The sequence below is a fragment of the Pteropus vampyrus genome, unplaced genomic scaffold, assembly GCF_000151845.1.
Source record: "Pteropus vampyrus isolate Shadow unplaced genomic scaffold, Pvam_2.0 Scaffold15, whole genome shotgun sequence".
NCBI lineage: Eukaryota > Metazoa > Chordata > Mammalia > Chiroptera > Pteropodidae > Pteropus > Pteropus vampyrus.
Window position 1 is genome coordinate 7,365,462 of NW_011888796.1, and position 19,005 is coordinate 7,384,466.

Here is a 19,005-nt window from a genome sequence, read left to right on the forward strand (position 1 = left end):
GGCTTGGCCAAAGCTGCACTTTCTCTTTGAGAAACAGGGCAAGGGTCATTTGCAATGTGATTTCCCAATTTAAGTTGACAGGGGGCCACTTCAACTCAGAGACTGGGTTAATTCGGTTGGGTGAGGTGAAAAAACAATTTGATGGTTTGTTAAATTCACCTTGCTAAAAAAGAAAGATGAGGAGGAGGCCTCGTCCATAGGTTGAAGTATTTGTGCTCTTCCTGCTGACACAATCAGAGCTTCGAAAACTATTTGCCCTCATAACAACTGTTAAAGAATCATTCTTGCTATTACGAATCCTGTGCCTAATGTACCAACAGGAGTATCAACTAGTAATTAAGTAATCCATGCCTTCTGTTCCTACTGTAACTATTTATTAGGCGCACTTGTAGGCGGGACTTGTGTAGCAATTCTCGGGCCAGGTGCTCTCGGCGCGATGTGCTGGCACACTCCCACGACCACACGCGGAGCCGGGGAGAAGCTACCCTCCTACTGTACGGGTCTGGGAGGAGCCTGGCGGCGCTGCTCGCAATCGCGCAGGGTGGGATGCAGCCGCGTTGATCGCTGAGCACTGCGGCGCGGTTGGTTTTCTGGCGGCGGAGCTGGACGCGCGCGGCCGCGATGAGCTGGGAATTGCTGCTGGCGCTGGTGGCGCTGCTCGCATTTGTGGTGCAGCTGCTGTACTTCTTGCGAGCCGATGGCGACCTAACCCTGCTGTGGGCCGAGTGGCAGGGGCGACGCCCAGGTGAGGACTTTTAGACGCACACTCGGGCTCCGTGCAGCCGAGTCTCTGCTGCCTCTGCATCTCTCTGGGTGGCGTGGAGCTTCCACGCGGCAAGGCTGAGCCTTTTTCAGGGGCTGCGGGTCAGGGAGCTGGTTGCCAGAGTAAGACAGCATTGGAATTGGCGGGGCGCCCCCAGGACCCTGAATTTTTACCGGGGTCCGAGAGATTCTGATGCAGTGTCGGAAGATGGTACTTTCAGAAGCGGCGCGTCTCCCTGATTTGTAAGGGAGCCTGCTTCTGAGGACTGGAGCTCCGTTTTTCTGCCCCCCAGAAGTTGTTTATCCTTCACTTCTCACTCTCCTGGAATTTTGCAATAGCAAAATTTGAGATTGTCAACGAAAAGACCTGAACCTCTGTAAATTTAGGAAAAGAGTTTTGATTTGGGCCAGAGATTATGCCCGAGAGCAGAGCTCCAAGAAGCCTTGAAATGGTGCTGTAACTTGGAAAAGTGAGGGCTGCTTATGTAAGTAGAGGGGTAAGCGAGAAGTACATACATTTCAGTGATGGACGGTTTTATATCAGGTGGAAAGGATGTACAGATAAGGTTGAGTCGTGCCCCCTGGCATCAGGGGGTCTGAGAATAGAGTTTGGAAACATTTATTCTTCAGGGCACACTTTCAATCAGGATGCAAAAGGAACAGGCACTGCTTTCTGTAATCATTTATTTCTCATGTTGAAACTATTGATTGTTAATTATCCCCATGGAATGAGCCCAGGAATCTGAAAGGCTCTTTATTCTCTTTTGGTTACTGATTTTTAGTTAGAGCAGTTAAAACACCCTTTCTTTCTCAAAGTGATCTGGAGTTATCCACCCACTCACTCATTGGAACACAAAGTATAACCCTAGAAAGAAATGGGTGGGCATTTGCTTGGAGCAAGTTCACTATTGGTACACTGAGTAGCATTGCTCCTGTCCTACTTGTATCTGTGCCCTGCTTAATACTAGATGTTCATTTACAGAACACACTCTATGTGCTAAGCATTGTGCTTGACCTTTTAAACATGAACCTTTATCCTTTACAATAACTCTTACAAGGTAGGCTTTATTAATCGTATCTTCCAGGTAACAAAATTAATTTTCAGAGAAATTTAAAGAGCTTCCCAAAGCTAGGTTTTGAATTCATTATGGCTGGGGGAAGTGAGATTTCCTTGGACTAAGTTTCCTATATGAAAATACTCATCACGTGAGAAGGTTTGCTTGGAAGTGATAGTATGCTTAAAAATGGGGCCAGGAGGGAAGGGGAGCCCTATAGCTTCCATGGGGGTGAAAATTGGTTCTTGGGGACCAAAAAAGAAATGTACAGCTCAACCCTACCCTCAAAATCTTTTTCCTCAGTATTTCATTTCTCTCATGGATTTTTTTTTGGGGGGGGGCAAGGGGAATATAATATGTGCAATATTGATGTTATTGAGTTCATAGAAAATATACTACACATACCCAAGGTCAGTGCTCTGGCAAAGTAGTATGATTGGCTGACTTTCACTTAATCATTAGCTCCATGTCAGCAGATGGAATACACTGTGCCTACTGGTTGCCATGTGGATGTTTGTGTTTGATCTTCAGTGCTTTTGTATTAACTTGGACTTTGAGAATTATATAAGAATAGTTTACATTTTATTATTTAATTCTACAAAAATTATTCAACCCATTAATTATGTCAGGAGCTGAAAAGGAAAAACTTTGACAATATTTAGCAGCTAAATTAAAAGTTATTTTCACGTATCGAGCAAAAGGTAAAAGTTAAGGTGACTAAACAAATTTTAAGAAGTTTATTTAATTTTTTTCAATCTTTTCATTTTACTGGAAAAACAAAAGTTTTTGAAGGATTTTTAACAGATTGCTACTATTATGTAGTCATATAATCTGCTAATTTGCATATTTTTGATTACATTACCATTTATCTAAATAAATACATTACATTAAAAGTTATTCAGCAAATACAGTCATAAAATTCAGTTGAATGTTAATAGTTTTTAACTTAATTTTTAAATTTAGCCATTCTTAAACCTGCATCGACTGAAGAGTAAACTTTATAGAACTCCTTATGTAGAAAGCACAGATATATGTACAGTACATAGATATACAGTATATCTGTGGAATTAAAATTTCATGGAAGAGTTATTAGGGAATAAAATGACTAAAAGGACTCCTGGGGGGTGGGGGTGGTGATGAATTAAAGTTAAATGAACATGGAGATAGACTCAGATTCTCCAAGCAGCTCAGACTAGAAAGATGGGCAAACTCTATCAAGGTGAAAAATAATTTATCCTCCTTATCTTCTCAATAGGTTTGTTACTTTTTGTTACTTTTAAAAATAGACAATATACTCACATAATAGAAAATTAAAAATACAAAAGGACATACAGTGAAAACTCAAGTTCTTTCCCACCTCTGTCACGCAGCCACAGTACGCCTCTCTGGAGGTAACCACCATTTCCCACTTTTTATGTATCCTTCTAGAGAAATTCTCTGCATTTCCAAACATATATCTCACATGATAACATTTAAGGTTGACTAATTTTAGATAATGCACTTTGATCTAGACAAAAGGTCTTGGCACAAGTCCAGGGTAGGAAGTCTCAACAGCAGTTTATGTGAGGAAAACGCAGGTTTTAGTTGACAGGAACCTCAATAGGAGTCAACTGTGAAGTGACTGCCAGAAAAAATTAGGCAAGCCTAGGAGATGTTTAGTATCTGAAGCAGCAAACTGCAAACAACAACAGATGTCTTCGGTCACCTGCTTGTATGTGTTACCTTCTGTGCTCTGCACTGGGGACATAGCAGTGACTGATCCAGCCACTGTCTAGGTCCTCACAGAGCCTGTCTTCTGGGGGACAAGAGGAGGAATTTAGTCAGCTGACCCTGCTCTGAATTGTCCAGACCCCATGAGAATCCTGTGTCCTGCTCTGGTTAGCTCTCTTCGATAGAGACATTGGCGAACTAGAGTTTGTGCAGAGGGTTGTGTGTAGAAGTGTGAGGAAACCTGATGCAAGCTAGCTTTACTGAAAATGAAATACACTTCTTATCTGGGAGAGTAGGCTGCCAAAAGTGGTCAACGTTGAAGTACATTTTCAGAAGAGAGAGCAGGCTGCCAAGTGCTTTGGGATCTTTTATTTTGCCTGCAAGGCTTTGGTTTGCCCTTCCTCTACAAGCCTTGACAGATAGGTGTTTTGTATAACTTTTCTGAGCATCTGTATACTCAGAAAAGTGCATTATGCACTTGTTTTGCCCATAAGGGGTTAAAACAGCAATGTAAAGTTATGATGATGTTCGTATAATGAAGCAGAGGTGAATTCTAGGTCACACTAGCTGTCCTGCACATGCCTATGTTGAGGAATTTCCCTGTCGTTGCCTTGCTGTTGTGTCAGGTCCCACGGTTAAGTCTAGGCTATTTTTCATTTTGGCTGTCCTGGGAGGGCCCCTAGTGTAACTCTTACCTCAATCTGAGTGAAGGTAGCAGAAAGTGGAGGTGTTTATTTAAAGAAGCAAGAGAGAAGAGGACTTAGGGAGGACATAACAGCTCTCTCCAAAGACATAAGGGATTGTCATGTGCAAGACAGGCTCAATTTATTCTTTCCGAAGCCACAAAGCAGAACTGCGGCTAGTCAGTAGAAGTTAAAGGTGTCTTACATCACTATAAGAAAGAATACTTGAACCCCTTGAATGCTTAGATGGGTCCAAAAAAGGAGTGAGTGTCGCAGAAGTAACTAGCTTCCTCAGTCTGTGAGGGAATTAAGAAGAGACTAGTCAACAGCCTGAGGAGAGAATTCTCAAACTGGGTTGGGGGTTGAACTATGTTTCTTTCCAACTCTGAGAATCTGTTTTCAGAGTCTCTTAAGCAAAGGCCATTGGGTGTGTGTCAGATTCTGTGGAATTGGTAAACAAAAGTTGGTGCTAAATAAAAAAGTTTTTTTCTTCAGGGTGGGAAGAAAGATGCCAGAACTACAGGTGTACTAAGGTGAACATGAGCCTAGGGATTTTCATCATTGGATTTAAATAATATTTGCATATCTGGGTAAAAATGAAATGTTAGTTCTATGCTAGTTAGTAAATAGTTCCAAACAAACTATATTTACCTTAGAGTCTGAGTATTGCAGAACTTTGGAGCAATGAATAGTTGATGAATGAATAAATGACTATCTGAATATACATTCTGCTATTCCTGAGGAAGTCCTTCAGGAATGTGGCTCAATTGTGCCTTTCCATGATGATACCATATCATATGATAGGAAAGCATTGTGTCCTAGACGTAATATTTGGGATGTTTCTATCTTTAGTTCAGATATTTATATGAAACCTCTTTTCTGGGGACAAATTCCATTTTCCTGAATGGCTAAGGAACATTTGGGTCTAAAAATATTGATCATATTAAAATATGGGCACCACAGGCCAGTGGTCAGAGTATGGGCTTTGGAGCTAGATATACCTGGACTCATATCCCAGCTCTGCTAGTGTTCTTGGTTGTTAATTCAACAGTTGTTTATGAAGTCCTGTCTATGTTCCAGTGTGGTAGGCACTGAGGACACCAGAGTCCCAGCCTTAAGGGAGTTTACAGTCTAGTGGGATAAATTAATGTATGTAAAGCTAACAATTAATGTATGTAAAGCTAACTTTCCTTTTTTTTTTATAAAATGAGATAATTTTTATTTCACAAGGTTTTTGTGAGAGTTTTAATAAAGTAATATGTGTAAACACATAGGAAGTCATGAAAAAATGTTAAGCCATTATAGTTAGTGACCCCATGGCCCCTGGCTAGAGATATTGGAACAGACAAGTTATTGAGTTATTCTATGTTTTGCTGCTGAAAAGTCCATTTGTTAAACAGTTTAGCAGCTGTTAGAGTTGACATTTTATTAAGCACTGAATATGTGTCAGACACTGCTCTGAGAACTTTACATGTTTTAACTCATTTTCTCAACAGTTCTACGGAGAAGGTTTTATAATTAATCCCATTTTCCAGTTGTGGAAAATTAAGGCACCAAATTCTCACACAGGAGCATTTCACTGCTGTGTGTGATGGAGCTGGAGTTTGAACCCTGGCAGTCTCTAGAGCTTGTACTGTCAACCCGATAGAGGTCTTAGAATTGCTTGACTAAAGCAGTAAACTAGTGTCCTGATTTTTAATTTTTCTGATCGAAAACCAGAAGTGTGTGTGTTAAGTGATACCTTATGTGTTATTTTTGATAACATATTTTTTAATAAATACAGCACACAAGAACATTGCACCACAGTGGCTCTATGAATTCAGAGAGAGTGGCTGTTATCTCCTGTAGTGCTAATGAGTTTTTCATTGGACCAAAGGCAAATAAACTCTTGTCATGGCTTTATTACTATAATGTTTTTACAGTATTTAAAAACATAATTGGGCAAGCAGAGTACAGCATTTTATCTCACTGTCATATGCGTTTTATTTTGGGTGAATTACTGGGTTCTTCTAAGGTGAAAGCACAGGCATTTGGAAAATACTTTTACAAAATGACCTTTACTTGATAGGCACTGGATATGATTGACATATGGGGAAAACATGACTTTAAATCTCCAGGATGGTTCCACCATACCATAGAGTAGAAATTAGCATATTCAGATTCATCATCAATACCTCCATTGTAGGAAATTAGAATAATAGAATTGAAAACTGGACGGGAACTTAAGTGATCATCTTATGAGTCCCTCATTTTATGGAAAAGGAAAGTGAGAAAGGAAGGTCTACGCAGACTTTCTATTTACTTAGCCTTATTTTTCTCGATCAAATACAGAGGTAAGTAGAGCTTTGAAGTGAGACGGTGGAGTTATAAGGCTTACCTTGAAGTAAAGTCTGGAAAAATCATCCAAGAGTCTGGAATACACAAAATAGCGTGATAACTGTTACTAGTATGATTTGTATTCATGCTTTCTTTTTTTATTGGGTAGGAGTTGTTTTCTTAGGATATTTAATTTAAAAAACTTTAAAAAATTGCTTTATTGAGATATGATTATCACATAAAAAACTGTAGTTAATGCATACAAGTTGATGAGTTTGTGGGTAAGTATACACCTGTGAAATCACCACAATCAAGGCCAATAACATAGGATATTAAAAATTTTAAGCTCTACACATTCTATCTTCATATTTAGAGGTATTGTTTAAAACACTTTTTTTTTTCTTGCTGACCTTTGATTATGGGTGTAATTCATAGTTTGTTTTCTCTCCTCAATCCTCACTCTTTTCTCAATAGAACAGGAGCTGACCAACAAGGTGATCTGGGTGACTGGCGCATCAAGTGGGATTGGTGAGGAGCTGGCTTACCAGCTGTCTAAACTAGATGTTTCTCTTGTGCTGTCAGCGAGAAGAGTACATGAGCTGGAAAGGGTGAAAAGAAAATGCCTTGGTAAGTAAATCTAAAACAACAGCAATGCTTCCTAGAAGTAAATCGGAATCCAAACTCAAATTCAGCTGTGGGAATTTCAGAGGTACAAGTGGGGTTTTCCTGAGCGGTATCATCTGGTTCCAAATGCTCCAAGTACTTTTGTCATTCTCTTAATTAGCCGCTCCTGCCTTTTTCTTCTCTCTTTCTGCTACCTTTCTACTTTTTTTTTTTTTCTGCACTGATTCTTGGCATTAGGGAGTGACCACCAATTCTCTCAAATGTCGGTGGATTTTTAGTAACCAAATGCCTTATATTTTTATCTTAGAGAAAGAATAATTTGGTTCTTATGTATGACATCCATGTATGTAACCAGAAAAGTTAAATTAGAAAGGGTCCTGACTCATTTTGCTAAAATGTCAGATATTAAAGTCATATGAGATGGTATAAGATTTTTGTTAAAAAGGATAAAAGAACAGGAAAGGAATTAAATTTAAAAAATACAATTTGAGATTTTTCATGTTCATATATAGGGCAACAATTAATTTTTGTTTATTTGGGTTTTATTGTAATGTTCATATTTACAAGCAGCATCAAGTAATAGTTATTATTTTTCATGGGACATTTAGTATCTAAAATGAGGTAATTTTGAATTTTCCAGCAGACCATTTTTTTGGTCATCTGCCTGTTATTCTTTACAATTTTTTCTTTCAGAGTGCTGATGGAACTAACTACTTGGAAATGAGAGTTAGTTACCAGAGCCACAATGCCTCTTTCATAATATTGCTTTCAAAAGCCTCTGGCATTTCTGCCCTGGGCCACTGCTTGTGGTAGTTGCTCCTCTACTGTTGAGACTTGCAGGTCCTACACTGGCAGAGATGAAGCATATTAGCATTTCTTAGATGGAATGAGGCTGTTTTCCTTTTATCTGTCAGATCACTGGTGCAAAGTTTTCTATTTCTTTTAAGACAGTTAAATGTTTCTAAATTTTACTCCTTTGCCCAAGAAGCCTTTATACCTCTTGTATTTTCTCTACTTGCTTGTTTTTCTTATTGGCATTACGTGTATTTCAAGGTTAGAGGCCAAGAAAATTAGTTTCATTTTTTTTTTTTTAAGGAACAGAAATAGAAAGGAACAGTATAGTATAGCTCGTTTGGTTGGGAATTTCAGGATTATATCCTTTTCCTTGTTTGCCTCCTGGAATCCTTATCCTCCAGAAGGAAATTTCTATGTGTTGAGTCACTGGAGGACTCTGAGCTTCTTACTGATTTTAAGCATAAGTAGTCTTTATTTTTTAATGTGTGTAAAAGGGCAGCTAAACTTTGCGAACCTATCATAAAACAAATGTGCCTTGTACTTCTAAGGAAAATGATCTAAATTTTTTGCTTTTTTAAGCATGTATTATAATCTTGACTTCTTCTAGAATCTATTCCAATGTTATACTATTTATATACAAAGTGAAGAGAGCCATTTTACTTCCTGTGTACCCAGCCAGCATTTTGTCCAATAGGATCTTGCCATATTACCATCAGCCCTCTTCTTGGTCACTGAAAGAAATTCTTCTACAGGGCCACCCTGTAGAAATGAGTTTGTTGCCAAGTCTGGTTGTAGGGTGGGTGTTAATGCGAGCAGCAATGATTTCCACAATAATTTTTAAATGTCTTTATTTAGAGAATGGCAATTTAAAAGGAAAAGATATACTTGTTTTGCCTCTTGACCTGAAGGACATGAGTTCCCATGAAGCTGCTACCAAAGCAGTTGTTAAGGAGTTTGGTAAAGTAAGTAGCATTTTGAATTGATGTCTTGCTTTTAAGTAGCTGCAAAAGAGAGTCCCGTCTGTAGTGCTATCATTCAAAGGGCTTTAGGCAAATGGATCCAGGCAGTGAGATCAAGGGATCAAGGCCCATAAGTTGGGCCTCCAAATCTGAGTTTTTGGCTTTGTGTAATTAGTACTTTTCATACCTTATCAAGTACTAACTCCTGCATGTAGGACAAAAGGAGCTAAAAATTCACTGTGCCTTTTATTTTTATGATATATTACTTTCCATAAAAAGTCACTTAAAATAGGAATTTAAGTCTATAGGCAAATTGATTTTTATTTTATCTTTTAATTGCTGACTTCTGGAAATACGCCATTCTGTTCTAGTGGTTCTTCAAGTTAACAATATAAGCAACCATCCCTAGGTATTCCCTCAGTCCATTTACGGGTCACCCCAAAATGCTCCTTTTCTAATATTTTTTTACTAGATCGACATTCTGGTCAACAATAGTGGAAGAAGCCATTGTTCTTGGTGTTTGGAAACCAGCATGGATATCTACAGAGAGCTAATAGAGCTTAACTACTTAGGGACGATATCCTTGACAAAGTGTGTTCTGCCTCACATGGTCAAGAGGAAGCAAGGAAAGATTATTACTGTGACTAGCATCCTGGGACACGTCTCTATGCCCGTTTCTAGTGCATATTGTGCCAGCAAACATGCTCTTCGGGTAAGGCTGCTCAAACTCAACTTTGATAGAACTGACTTAAGTGTTTATGGGGGATATGGTCATTACTGCAGGAGGTCATTGGAACTGGTCAGAGACCCAAGGAGATCTTTGGTAGAAGACATTCCAGAAGATGCTCAAAGACTTCAGCCTCACATACCTCTTCCTAATTCAACAAACATGTATTGAGCACCTACACTGTACCATGCACTACAAAAGATGATAAGATATGGTCCTTGCTCTCAAGAAATATAGTCGAGTCCAGGGGTCTCCAACCCCTGGGCCATGGACTAGTACTTGTCTGTGGCCTGTTAGGAACTGGGCTACACAGCAGGAGGTGAGCAGTGGGAGAGTGAGCAAAGCTTTATCTGTATTTGCAGCCACTCCCAAGTACTAGCATCACTGCTTCAGCTCCAACTCAGGTCATCAGGCATTAGATTCTCATAGGAGCACTGGTCCCTGGTGTCCAAAAGGTTAGGCCACTGGTCTAGTCAACATATCACCCTTCGCCTTCTCAGTTCTACCATGTCTTCATGGCAAATTTGGGGTCTACTTCTCATTTCTTCTACACACACTTTAGGGTGTAGTTTTCTCCCCATTTCTGTGACTTCTTGTTCTTTCCCCCTTTGTAGGTGGGGTTTATTTTACCTAGTCTAAACATAAAAGCAGGTCAGAAATAGAAACTGCCCACTGGATGATTAGCCCTGGGCTTCATATTCTTACTGGGGCTAGCTTTGACTCTATTTACCTTGGATTTATTGGAAGAAGAAAATCTAGTCAAGGCAGAGGCTAGGAGAAAAGCTTGATTTGAGTTGCTTAACTTATGAGATGTGAATATTAGAAACAAGTGCATTTTTAATGTTGGCTAAGAGTAGATATGAAGAAATATTATTAAACTATAACATGGAACAAATTAAATCATAAGGTTAAGAGTAGGCAAATGATTAAAGGAGATACATAATTTGTAATTAATGCTGCTGAAAGTCAGTTAATATAGAATGTTTCAGTGTTGGAATGATGAGATGCAATAGCCGAATGATCATTAGTTTTATAAAATTCGAAGCTTTGGTTCTTCTTTCTGATGTAAGAAGCAGATATTTGATGAGAGTGATGAAATGGAATGTTACATTGATGATTTCCTTTCATTTTGTAATAGGGTATCAGTCACTTCCTGCAGAGCAGTTGGGCAAGTCTCAGGCTGTTAGATAAGGGAAGGTGGCTGCCCCACCTGTTTGGCACCAAGTATCTCATAAGACATGCGAGATGCTTTCAGTCAAACAATATGGCCTGCTCTTCAAGACACTGTTACTGGATTTGATCCTCTGATACAATGCGGCAGGTTGAGAATAGTTAGTTATACTAGTAGCTGAACACTGGCACCAGAAGGCTCTTGGAAGAACACATTTCCTTCTCTGAATCCCATCAAGCTATAGAGTGAGCTTGTTTGTCTCTGAAAAGTTCACATGCTATACTAAATGTGATTTCAAACAAGGAGAGGTTTTACTGTGTGATGGATTGGCTCTGACAGTGTCCTCTCTCTTGCTAAAGGGGGAAGCAGAAGGTTAAGGCTATGGGAGTTCATTCATTTAGGGAGCTTTTTTTCCCCTATCCACCTGAGTCAGGCACTGTATTAGTCTGACAGCATGAACCATCATAGGCTGTTTTTGTTAGGGATCAGCATTAAGGGCTGGTAATTATTTAATTTTGTTGGTTCATAAATGAATGTACCCTATTAGCTGTTTAGGCTTTTCAGTAGTTAGCTTATACCAGTATAGTCTTGGAACATTTCCTAATTTAGGACAAGAGAAGAGGGGAAGTAGATGTTTACTCTGTATTTGGTTTAGAAATGGCCAGTATCTTTAAGTCTAGGGAGTCTTACTACCCAGAAAAGATGGATGTTGGCTGAAACTAATTGTTAAAATTTTAATAAAATAGAAAAAGTTGAATTCTTCCTCAGTGAGAGTTTCTGTTGAGTACTAATCCCCTCTCACTCTCTCTTGCCCCAATATCAGTACTTTAGACCACTTGGAGGGATAGAAGGAAACCAAACCTGAGTGATGCTCAGTGGAGAACATGTACTCCTTTTAGAGTGGGGAGATGGGGATTAGATTAGTGTAAGGAGGGTGTATCAGAATCTCCAGGGGGTAGTTTTTCACCTATCTAGCACTTACCATAAAAATCACTGATGGCATGAGCCACCACTACCAAAGAGGTGAATCATTCATACCCGGAAAGAGCTATGAATGCCAGTTCTAGATTGCCTCTAGTCTTACAGTTAAAAATGCCTAATAAGCCTGCACGATTACATTTCCTGTCCTTTACTCAGGTATTTCAGAACATACTTCTATAATGTGCTATTGTCCTTCATCAAATGTTGAAGTAATTTCATGCTAATATACTTATCTGTATTTTAAAAAAATTTCCTTTCTTCTTTTCTTTTTTTTTTTTTGCTTACTAGGGTTTTTTAAATTCCCTCAGAATTGAACTTGCCACATACCCAGGTATAGTAGTTTCTAACATTTGCCCAGGACCTGTGCAATCAAATATTATGAAGAATTCCTTAACTAAAGATGTCACAACGGTAAAAATTTTTAGTTGGGGTATAAATTGAGTGGTTTAGTAGTTACATATTGGTGTTATATCACTATGCCTTATGGTTTTCATGTTAGAACTGCTTAAAACTTATTTACAAAACTTAATTGATGACATTTGGAAAATTGTTAAGGTTAACTGATAGTGCTTTGGCAGACAGTTTTAATCAAGGCTAAAGAAATTGCTAAGATCCTGCTTATAAGTAATCCAGTATGATGTGATCTAAAAACCTATCAATTCACAAATTATAGCAATACTGAAAAGTTCTCTGTGTAGCTGAATTTTAGTATATTAAATCTTACTGGGCTTTTAAAGAGGAATTACGGTGAAAGAGCTTAGAAGAAGCCTTGTTGAATTGTGATGATTTTAGGTTAGCCTCACCCAGGTCTGTGATTCCCTCAGCTCAGATTACAAGTAATAATTTATCAAATGAATAGCAAATGTCTTGTGAAGAATCCAGTCTCACTTAATAATACAAAATCCCTCTAAAGACCATGAAATTTTCCTTCTTCTCCATGAAGATTTATACTGAGACAAATGTAAGTATTACTGCTTCTATATAAATGGCCACAGATATAATTTATATTTTCGCATTGTCTGTGGAGGCTTTAAGGTACAATAGGATAAGCACCCGATTATAGGAATCAAGGTGCTTGGGATGTAGACCTGGTTATTACAATGATCTGTGTAAACACAGATGAGTTACTATCTTTCTGGGCCTCAGTTTATTTATGAATGGTAGCAGGTTAACCAGGTTAGCAGTACCAGGTTTCTTTACTACCAAAAAATCACTTTTATCTTTTATCTCCATTTGACTCCCATGAACTCTATGCTTTATAGAATTTCATTTGTTAAATATATATGTTAATAATTTGTTAAAAAATTTTTATTACTAAAGGGATATATACTTGTTAAGTACATTAAGATGATACAATTCTAATTAAAAGCAAAGAAACTTCATCTTTTAATTAGGGTGCATAATCTTATCTGGTAAGTGCATGATTCTTGTTAGGCTTTTTGAAATGACAAAGAGCTGACAGACATCCATTAGTATCTATTGGAGATTCCTAAGGGGCATGAAGTCACATTAAAGGACTCACTCAGCTAAATAACTGCTGGGTCCTTTCTAGCTTAAAAATTCTGTGAAATACCTTATACAAATACTCAGCATTCTCTTAATTGTCAAAAATTTCTTAGATTTTAGGTCATAATGGAGACCAGTATCGCCAGATGGTGACCAGTCGTTGTGTGTGGCTGATACTAATCAGCATGGCCAATGATTTGAAAGAGGTTTGGATTGCGGAGCAGCCTTTTTTGTTAATGTTGTATTTGTGCCAATATATGCCAACCTGGTCCTCGTGGGTAATAAATAAAGTAAGGAAGAGGATTGAGAACTTTAATAATAGTGTGGTAAGAACAATTTATATATTTCTTAATACATACTGATCTTGTAAGAAAGTATGAAATTTTCTAGTGCTTAAAAACTTTCCTTACTAACCCTCCACCAACTTCATGATATAAATACAAAATATAAAAAGGATTCTATCCTCCATGCATGTCTGTTGGTTTACTACTGGTCTTGGAGAAAGTTTTCTACAAGGTAAAGTCAAATCAATTGCCATTTTTTCTTCTACTGTTTGACCAGTATATGTGCCAGATGTTCTTTCTCCTCACAGACTCCTACTCATCTTACAAGTGTCAGCTCTGGTGTAGTAACCTCCTTAGTTTGATAACTGGCTTTCTCTCTCATTTCTCCCCAGAATGATGTGAACCTCAGCCCCGTGTTTACCTGTTAAAATATTTACTGAGCTTTTAAAATAGATGCACTTTCACTGCATAGTACTGGTTACTTTGACTTGTTCTGGAAGTACTTGGCACATCTGAGATGTGCCTATGTCCATGTCTAAGAAAATATGCTGGTCACTCATTCTTTCAGCATTCATTATTAAAGAGAAGCGAGGAATATTATGAACTATTTCTGAGAAGAGTGTCACCACTGAAAGAATTTAATATGTCAACAGCACAGGAAATGTAATGAGTTAAGCCAAATATTATATATATGATTACGCAAAGGTTATTTCTGTGGATGGTTTTATCGAAGTATTTCTTTCAGTGATTACTACCTGCTTTTAGAAAAAAGTTAGTAGGGATTGATATCTAAAGAGAATTATAAAATGGGATCATACCATACGTATCATTATCTAACCTAGCACTATTTAAGCAATCCAGGAATTGTTAGACATTTTGATTTGCTCCATCTTTTTGCAGAACAGTAAAAATGAATTACTGACAAAAGCAAAAACCAAAATGCTTAAAGAAACTTAAAGGTTATTAAAACTTCTGTGATGCACTAACCTGTCCAGAGCTTGAAAAATCACGAAGGTGTGGGGCTACACATTTTCTACTAACCTGTACTGTGGACCAGTTTGCTTTGGGCCGAATCACTTATAAGTGTTTTGGTAATGTTGGGGCTTGATAGTGTGGCATGGTTCTAAAGGTACAGCTTCATCAAAGATTACATCTGAGTTTTAATAGTGGTATTGTGCTCAGTGATGGATAAGAGTTAAGAGGGAAAGGCCACCTTCTAGGGAGGTGATATAGTATCTGGTGCCAGGCTACCTGGGTTGAAATTCCAGCTCTACCCTATTCTCCTCCCATGACCTCAGTTACTTCTCTGTAAGTCAATATCCTCATCTACAAAATGAAGATTAATGATGACAATAGCACCTAGTCATAGAATTGTTGTGGGGATAGAATGAGTTAGTATGTGGAAAACTCTTAAATATACCTTCGGGTATAATGCTTATAAAGGATTAGCTGTTAATGCTTTTGTTTTGATGGTAGCAGGATATCTAGCTAATAGATAGTAAAGATTAAAGAGTTAAATAATAGGGCAGAGAGACAATACATTATAGAAATAATTGTTTCGGAGGTGAAAGAAGGACCAGGGCCTAGAGTTTCAGTACCACTGTAGCAGTTGTTCTTTCAGGAATGTCCGTAAGAAGGTTATTTTGCTTTGTTTACAGAATATGTAACTGTAAAATAGAAACATTACTCAGTAATCTAGCATTTGATTACATCTAACATTTGCCAAAAACTATGGCCTTTCTCTTCCTACCACCATTTAAAAAATATTGCTTATTATGAGGCCTTACTGCTTTATCAATTTTTTATGATAAAATGGGCATCCTTTCATTTGGCAGTACCATTTCTGAGATAATATCTCATTCTTTACACAAAAACCATAGTTTTGAAAATTGTTTCACATTTTTTACTCATTTCTATCCTCTTTGCTTTCCTCCCCATTATTTTCTGTTGTGTATATTCATCTTCGTATTGCAATTTGTTTATAAGTATCTAAGTTAAGAGAATGCCAATGTAATTTATCCTAAACTAAATATACTTAGTGATAATACTTGAATGTTTCTGTCTTTCAAGTTAGGGACTGTATGTCTGGAACTTTGTTTTGATAAATCTTTATTATTTTTAGGGATCGAGAACAATAGCTGCATTGAGTTTTGTTATAATTTTTGTCTTAGTGCAAATTCTGGTAAGTAATACTGAATCTTAGGGGTATTGAGTTGCCTTGCTGATTTACATGTTAAGCAATATACTAAAAGTTTGCATATCATTTTCGAGTTATCTATCAAATATTTCTATTTAAATACTCCGATTCTTTGTAATTATTAAGGCAAGTCAGTGTCAGTATGATATACTGTTCTAAAACATTAATAATAGAGATTTCAGCATTTCCAAAATGATATGAGTAGATTCTTACCAATGATAGTGGAGATAATAATGCTAAGCTCATTAGATATTTTTGTGTAGATCTAGAATTTTAGCTATGATTTTTATTCTAATTTAAGCATTTGCCACAGTTTTATAAGGATTCTCAACAGTGAATCATAATGATATAGCTCCTCAAAACAGAATCGTCAGAAATTGGGGTAAATACAAGGAGGGACTGATTCGTGTTACTGTCACTTTTACAGTATACAGATGATTTTAGAATCTGGAAGAAAAAACGTGATTGAAGAAGTACTTACATTTTTTAAGCCACTGGAAAGAGAAATAGAAAACATGAAAAATAGCCATCTTCTTATGCACTTAAGACTAACTTGTGATTTTATTTCTTAATAATACAACTTTCAACATGTAATAAATAACAAATAAAGATTGTGATGAATCTTGTAATAGATATAGTAAGTAATACATACTTCATTCTTGGATAAAAGAACATTTTAACATACTCTAGCTTTTAGTCCAAAAAGTTATACTTTAACATTGCTGTACTGAATGAACTGTTCCACATACTGAATAAATGGAAAAATAAAAATCTGATCACTACATTTCAAATAATGTCCATCATTTCTAAAGAGAATGTTATTGCGTACTACTAACCTAGTAAGCTACTATGGATTTAATTGTAAATAAAATAAGAGGTGGAAGAAATTCATGTCTCAAGTGATATTCATTGTACATCCTCCTTATAAGTAACTGTAAAAAGTTCATAAGCAGCTAGAGAATGAAAATAAAATCCTGATCACATTATGAAAAATTTTCTCCCATCTCTGTTTTTAGTTCAGATACCTTAAGACACTAGTAACTGGTAGTCCTATCGGTTAAGTCATTCTTCAGAAGCAGTATATTCAGTTGAAAAGAAAAGAGTGGCCTCTAGCAGTCATACATACTCAGGTTACCCTAACATTACTAATCCTGTGAGTAGTAAATGATGAATGGGATAAATCCCTTCTTTCATGTGTATCAAAAGGATACTTGGAAAAAACTTTATTGGAATAGATTTTATTAAAAATTTTTAAGGTTTTTTAATTAAAGTATATGAAAATAAACTAATTATATGAAAATGAACAGACCATGTTAAATGTTAAAATAAAACAGCACAAAGTTTGAAAATACTATAAAATTTAATTGTATTTCAGATAAATATATATACATTATATGGCCTTCAACAGCATCCTTTATAACTTAAAAACACCGAGATGTATACCTTTTCAGTATATAAAAATTACATAGCTATTGACTTTTGTAAGGTAAGTCACCTATCATAAGAAAGCATTAAAAAATTTATTATCTAATCTTATACAAATGTTTTATATTTACCAAAGCCTACCACAATCCATAGGGCACAAATATTGGCCAACAGTTCTCACTTTTATGTTAGATATAAAGTTGGGTTTTTTAAACCATTAAGATAGCTAAGAGAATCAACTTTATAGAGCTTAGCTTTTCTAAGACATCTGACGTGTGAGGGGAAGGAAGTTCAGTGAAATTATGATAAATTATATTGTTATTCTTCTAGAATGAAAAAATAAAGACATTTGATGACAATACATTTACAAGCCAAAATGAGCTCTAAAACAAATGTATATGGAGAGGTTTTGAAGAATAAATTGGATAGCCCAAGGGAGGATCAGCCGCTTGTATTGTAAGATTTCTTAAAAGTAGTGGATGAGCTTGTATACTATAACGTTCCTCATCATCATTTGTGGCATAAAGCAATTCCCATGAAAGATTGGCCCACTGACCTCTAACAGCTTCGGCATTTAACTTCCCAACTTGGATCAATAATTCTTGAAGGGTAAGTACTCTCCCAGTGTAAACTCCCTTTAAAATATAAAAAAGGTGGGGGGAGAAAAAAAAGATTATATTCAGGCCTTTATATTTTATTTATAAACTCAGAAAAAAATTCCATTGTACTGAGGCAAATTTAAACAGAAAGTTGTATATTAAAATGCACAAACATGAGTTGCTTGTCTTTTCAGAATCAAGAAATTACCTCTATTTGATAATACTCTGAATAAGTATGAAAGGAAAAATTCTTTGACAGTCATTTAACTCAATGAACAAGACAGCAAAATCTCACTACTCTTTCCTTATTTTCTTTCATCCCATTTGGCCTCAGAATGTGTAAGTCATAAATAATAGTGGACAATCGACAACAGGCTTTTAAAAACAGCTTCACTGAGATATAATTCAATCTACAATTTACTCATGCAAAGTGTACAACTAAACAGTTTTTTTGGGTATATTCAGATATGTACAATTATCACCAGAGTCAATTTTAGAAATTTTCATGACTTCAAAAAGAAACCTTGTGCTCTTTAGCTAATTACCCTCTTATCTCTTCATTCCCTCTGTCCTAAGCAACCACTAATGTACTTTCTATTTCTATAGATGTGCCTTTTCTGGAAAGTTCATATGAATGAAATCATATAATACATGGTCTTTTGTGATAGGCTTCTTTAACTTAGCATGTTCTCAAGGTTCATTCATGTTGTGCTATGAATCAGTACTTCATTCTTTTTTATGGTTGAATAATATTCCACTGTATGGATATACCACAATTTTCTAATTCATTCATCAGTTGATAGACAGTGGGTTATTTCTACCTTTTGGTAATTATAAATAATGCTGTTATAAACATCCATGTACAAGTTTCAATGTGGATGTATGTTTTCATTTCTCTCGGGTATATACCTAGGAGTAGAATAACTGGGTCATATGGTAACTCTATGTTTAATCATTTGAGAAACTGCCAGAATATTTTCCAAAGTGGTTGCACCATTTTATATTTCCATCAACGCTGCATTAGTTCTGATTTCTCCATATCCTTACCAACACTTATTCTCTGACTTTTTGATTTTAGCATCCTATTGTGTATGAAGTAATATCTCATTGTGGTTTTGATTTGCATTTCCCTGATGATGAATGATGTTGAACATCTTTTCACGTGCTTACTAGCTCCATCTATATATCACTTCTCCTTTGGAGAAATGTCT

The 19,005-nt window shown here is 36.7% G+C and overlaps 2 protein-coding genes across 10 annotated transcripts in view; one reads left to right on the top strand and one right to left on the bottom strand.

The window, feature by feature from the left end:
- The first annotated feature begins 445 nt into the window (after nt 1–445).
- Nucleotides 446–16,657, top strand: DHRS7 (dehydrogenase/reductase 7). 5 transcript variants are annotated; one of them, XM_023527174.1, is made up of 8 exons: nt 449–745; nt 7,001–7,153; nt 8,801–8,907; nt 9,377–9,616; nt 12,072–12,194; nt 13,403–13,615; nt 15,696–15,755; nt 16,198–16,657. In XM_023527174.1, the coding sequence occupies exons 1-8, from the start codon at nt 622–624 to the stop codon at nt 16,237–16,239; spliced, it is 1,062 nt and encodes a 353-aa protein (XP_023382942.1). In that variant the 5' UTR covers nt 449–621; the 3' UTR covers nt 16,240–16,657. The 5 variants fall into 5 exon arrangements, with proteins under 5 accessions (XP_023382946.1, XP_023382942.1, XP_023382952.1 ...); XM_023527184.1 differs by having other exon boundaries at nt 620–745; nt 7,006–7,153; XM_023527181.1 differs by lacking the exon at nt 449–745 and adding an exon at nt 769–1,247.
- A 454-nt stretch (nt 16,658–17,111) lies between these two features.
- PCNX4 (pecanex homolog 4) overlaps nt 17,112–19,005 on the bottom strand; it is a 36,052-nt gene continuing 34,158 nt past the window's right edge. For 3 of the 5 annotated variants that reach the window (XM_023527168.1, XM_023527170.1, XM_011384821.2), the window contains one exon: nt 17,272–17,830. In XM_023527168.1, coding sequence (XP_023382936.1) covers nt 17,579–17,830 — 252 coding nt within the window. In that variant the 3' untranslated portion in view covers nt 17,272–17,578. Of the gene's footprint in view, nt 17,831–19,005 lie in introns of all 5 variants that reach the window. The other 2 variants (XM_023527165.1, XM_011384816.2) reach the window with 2 other exon arrangements.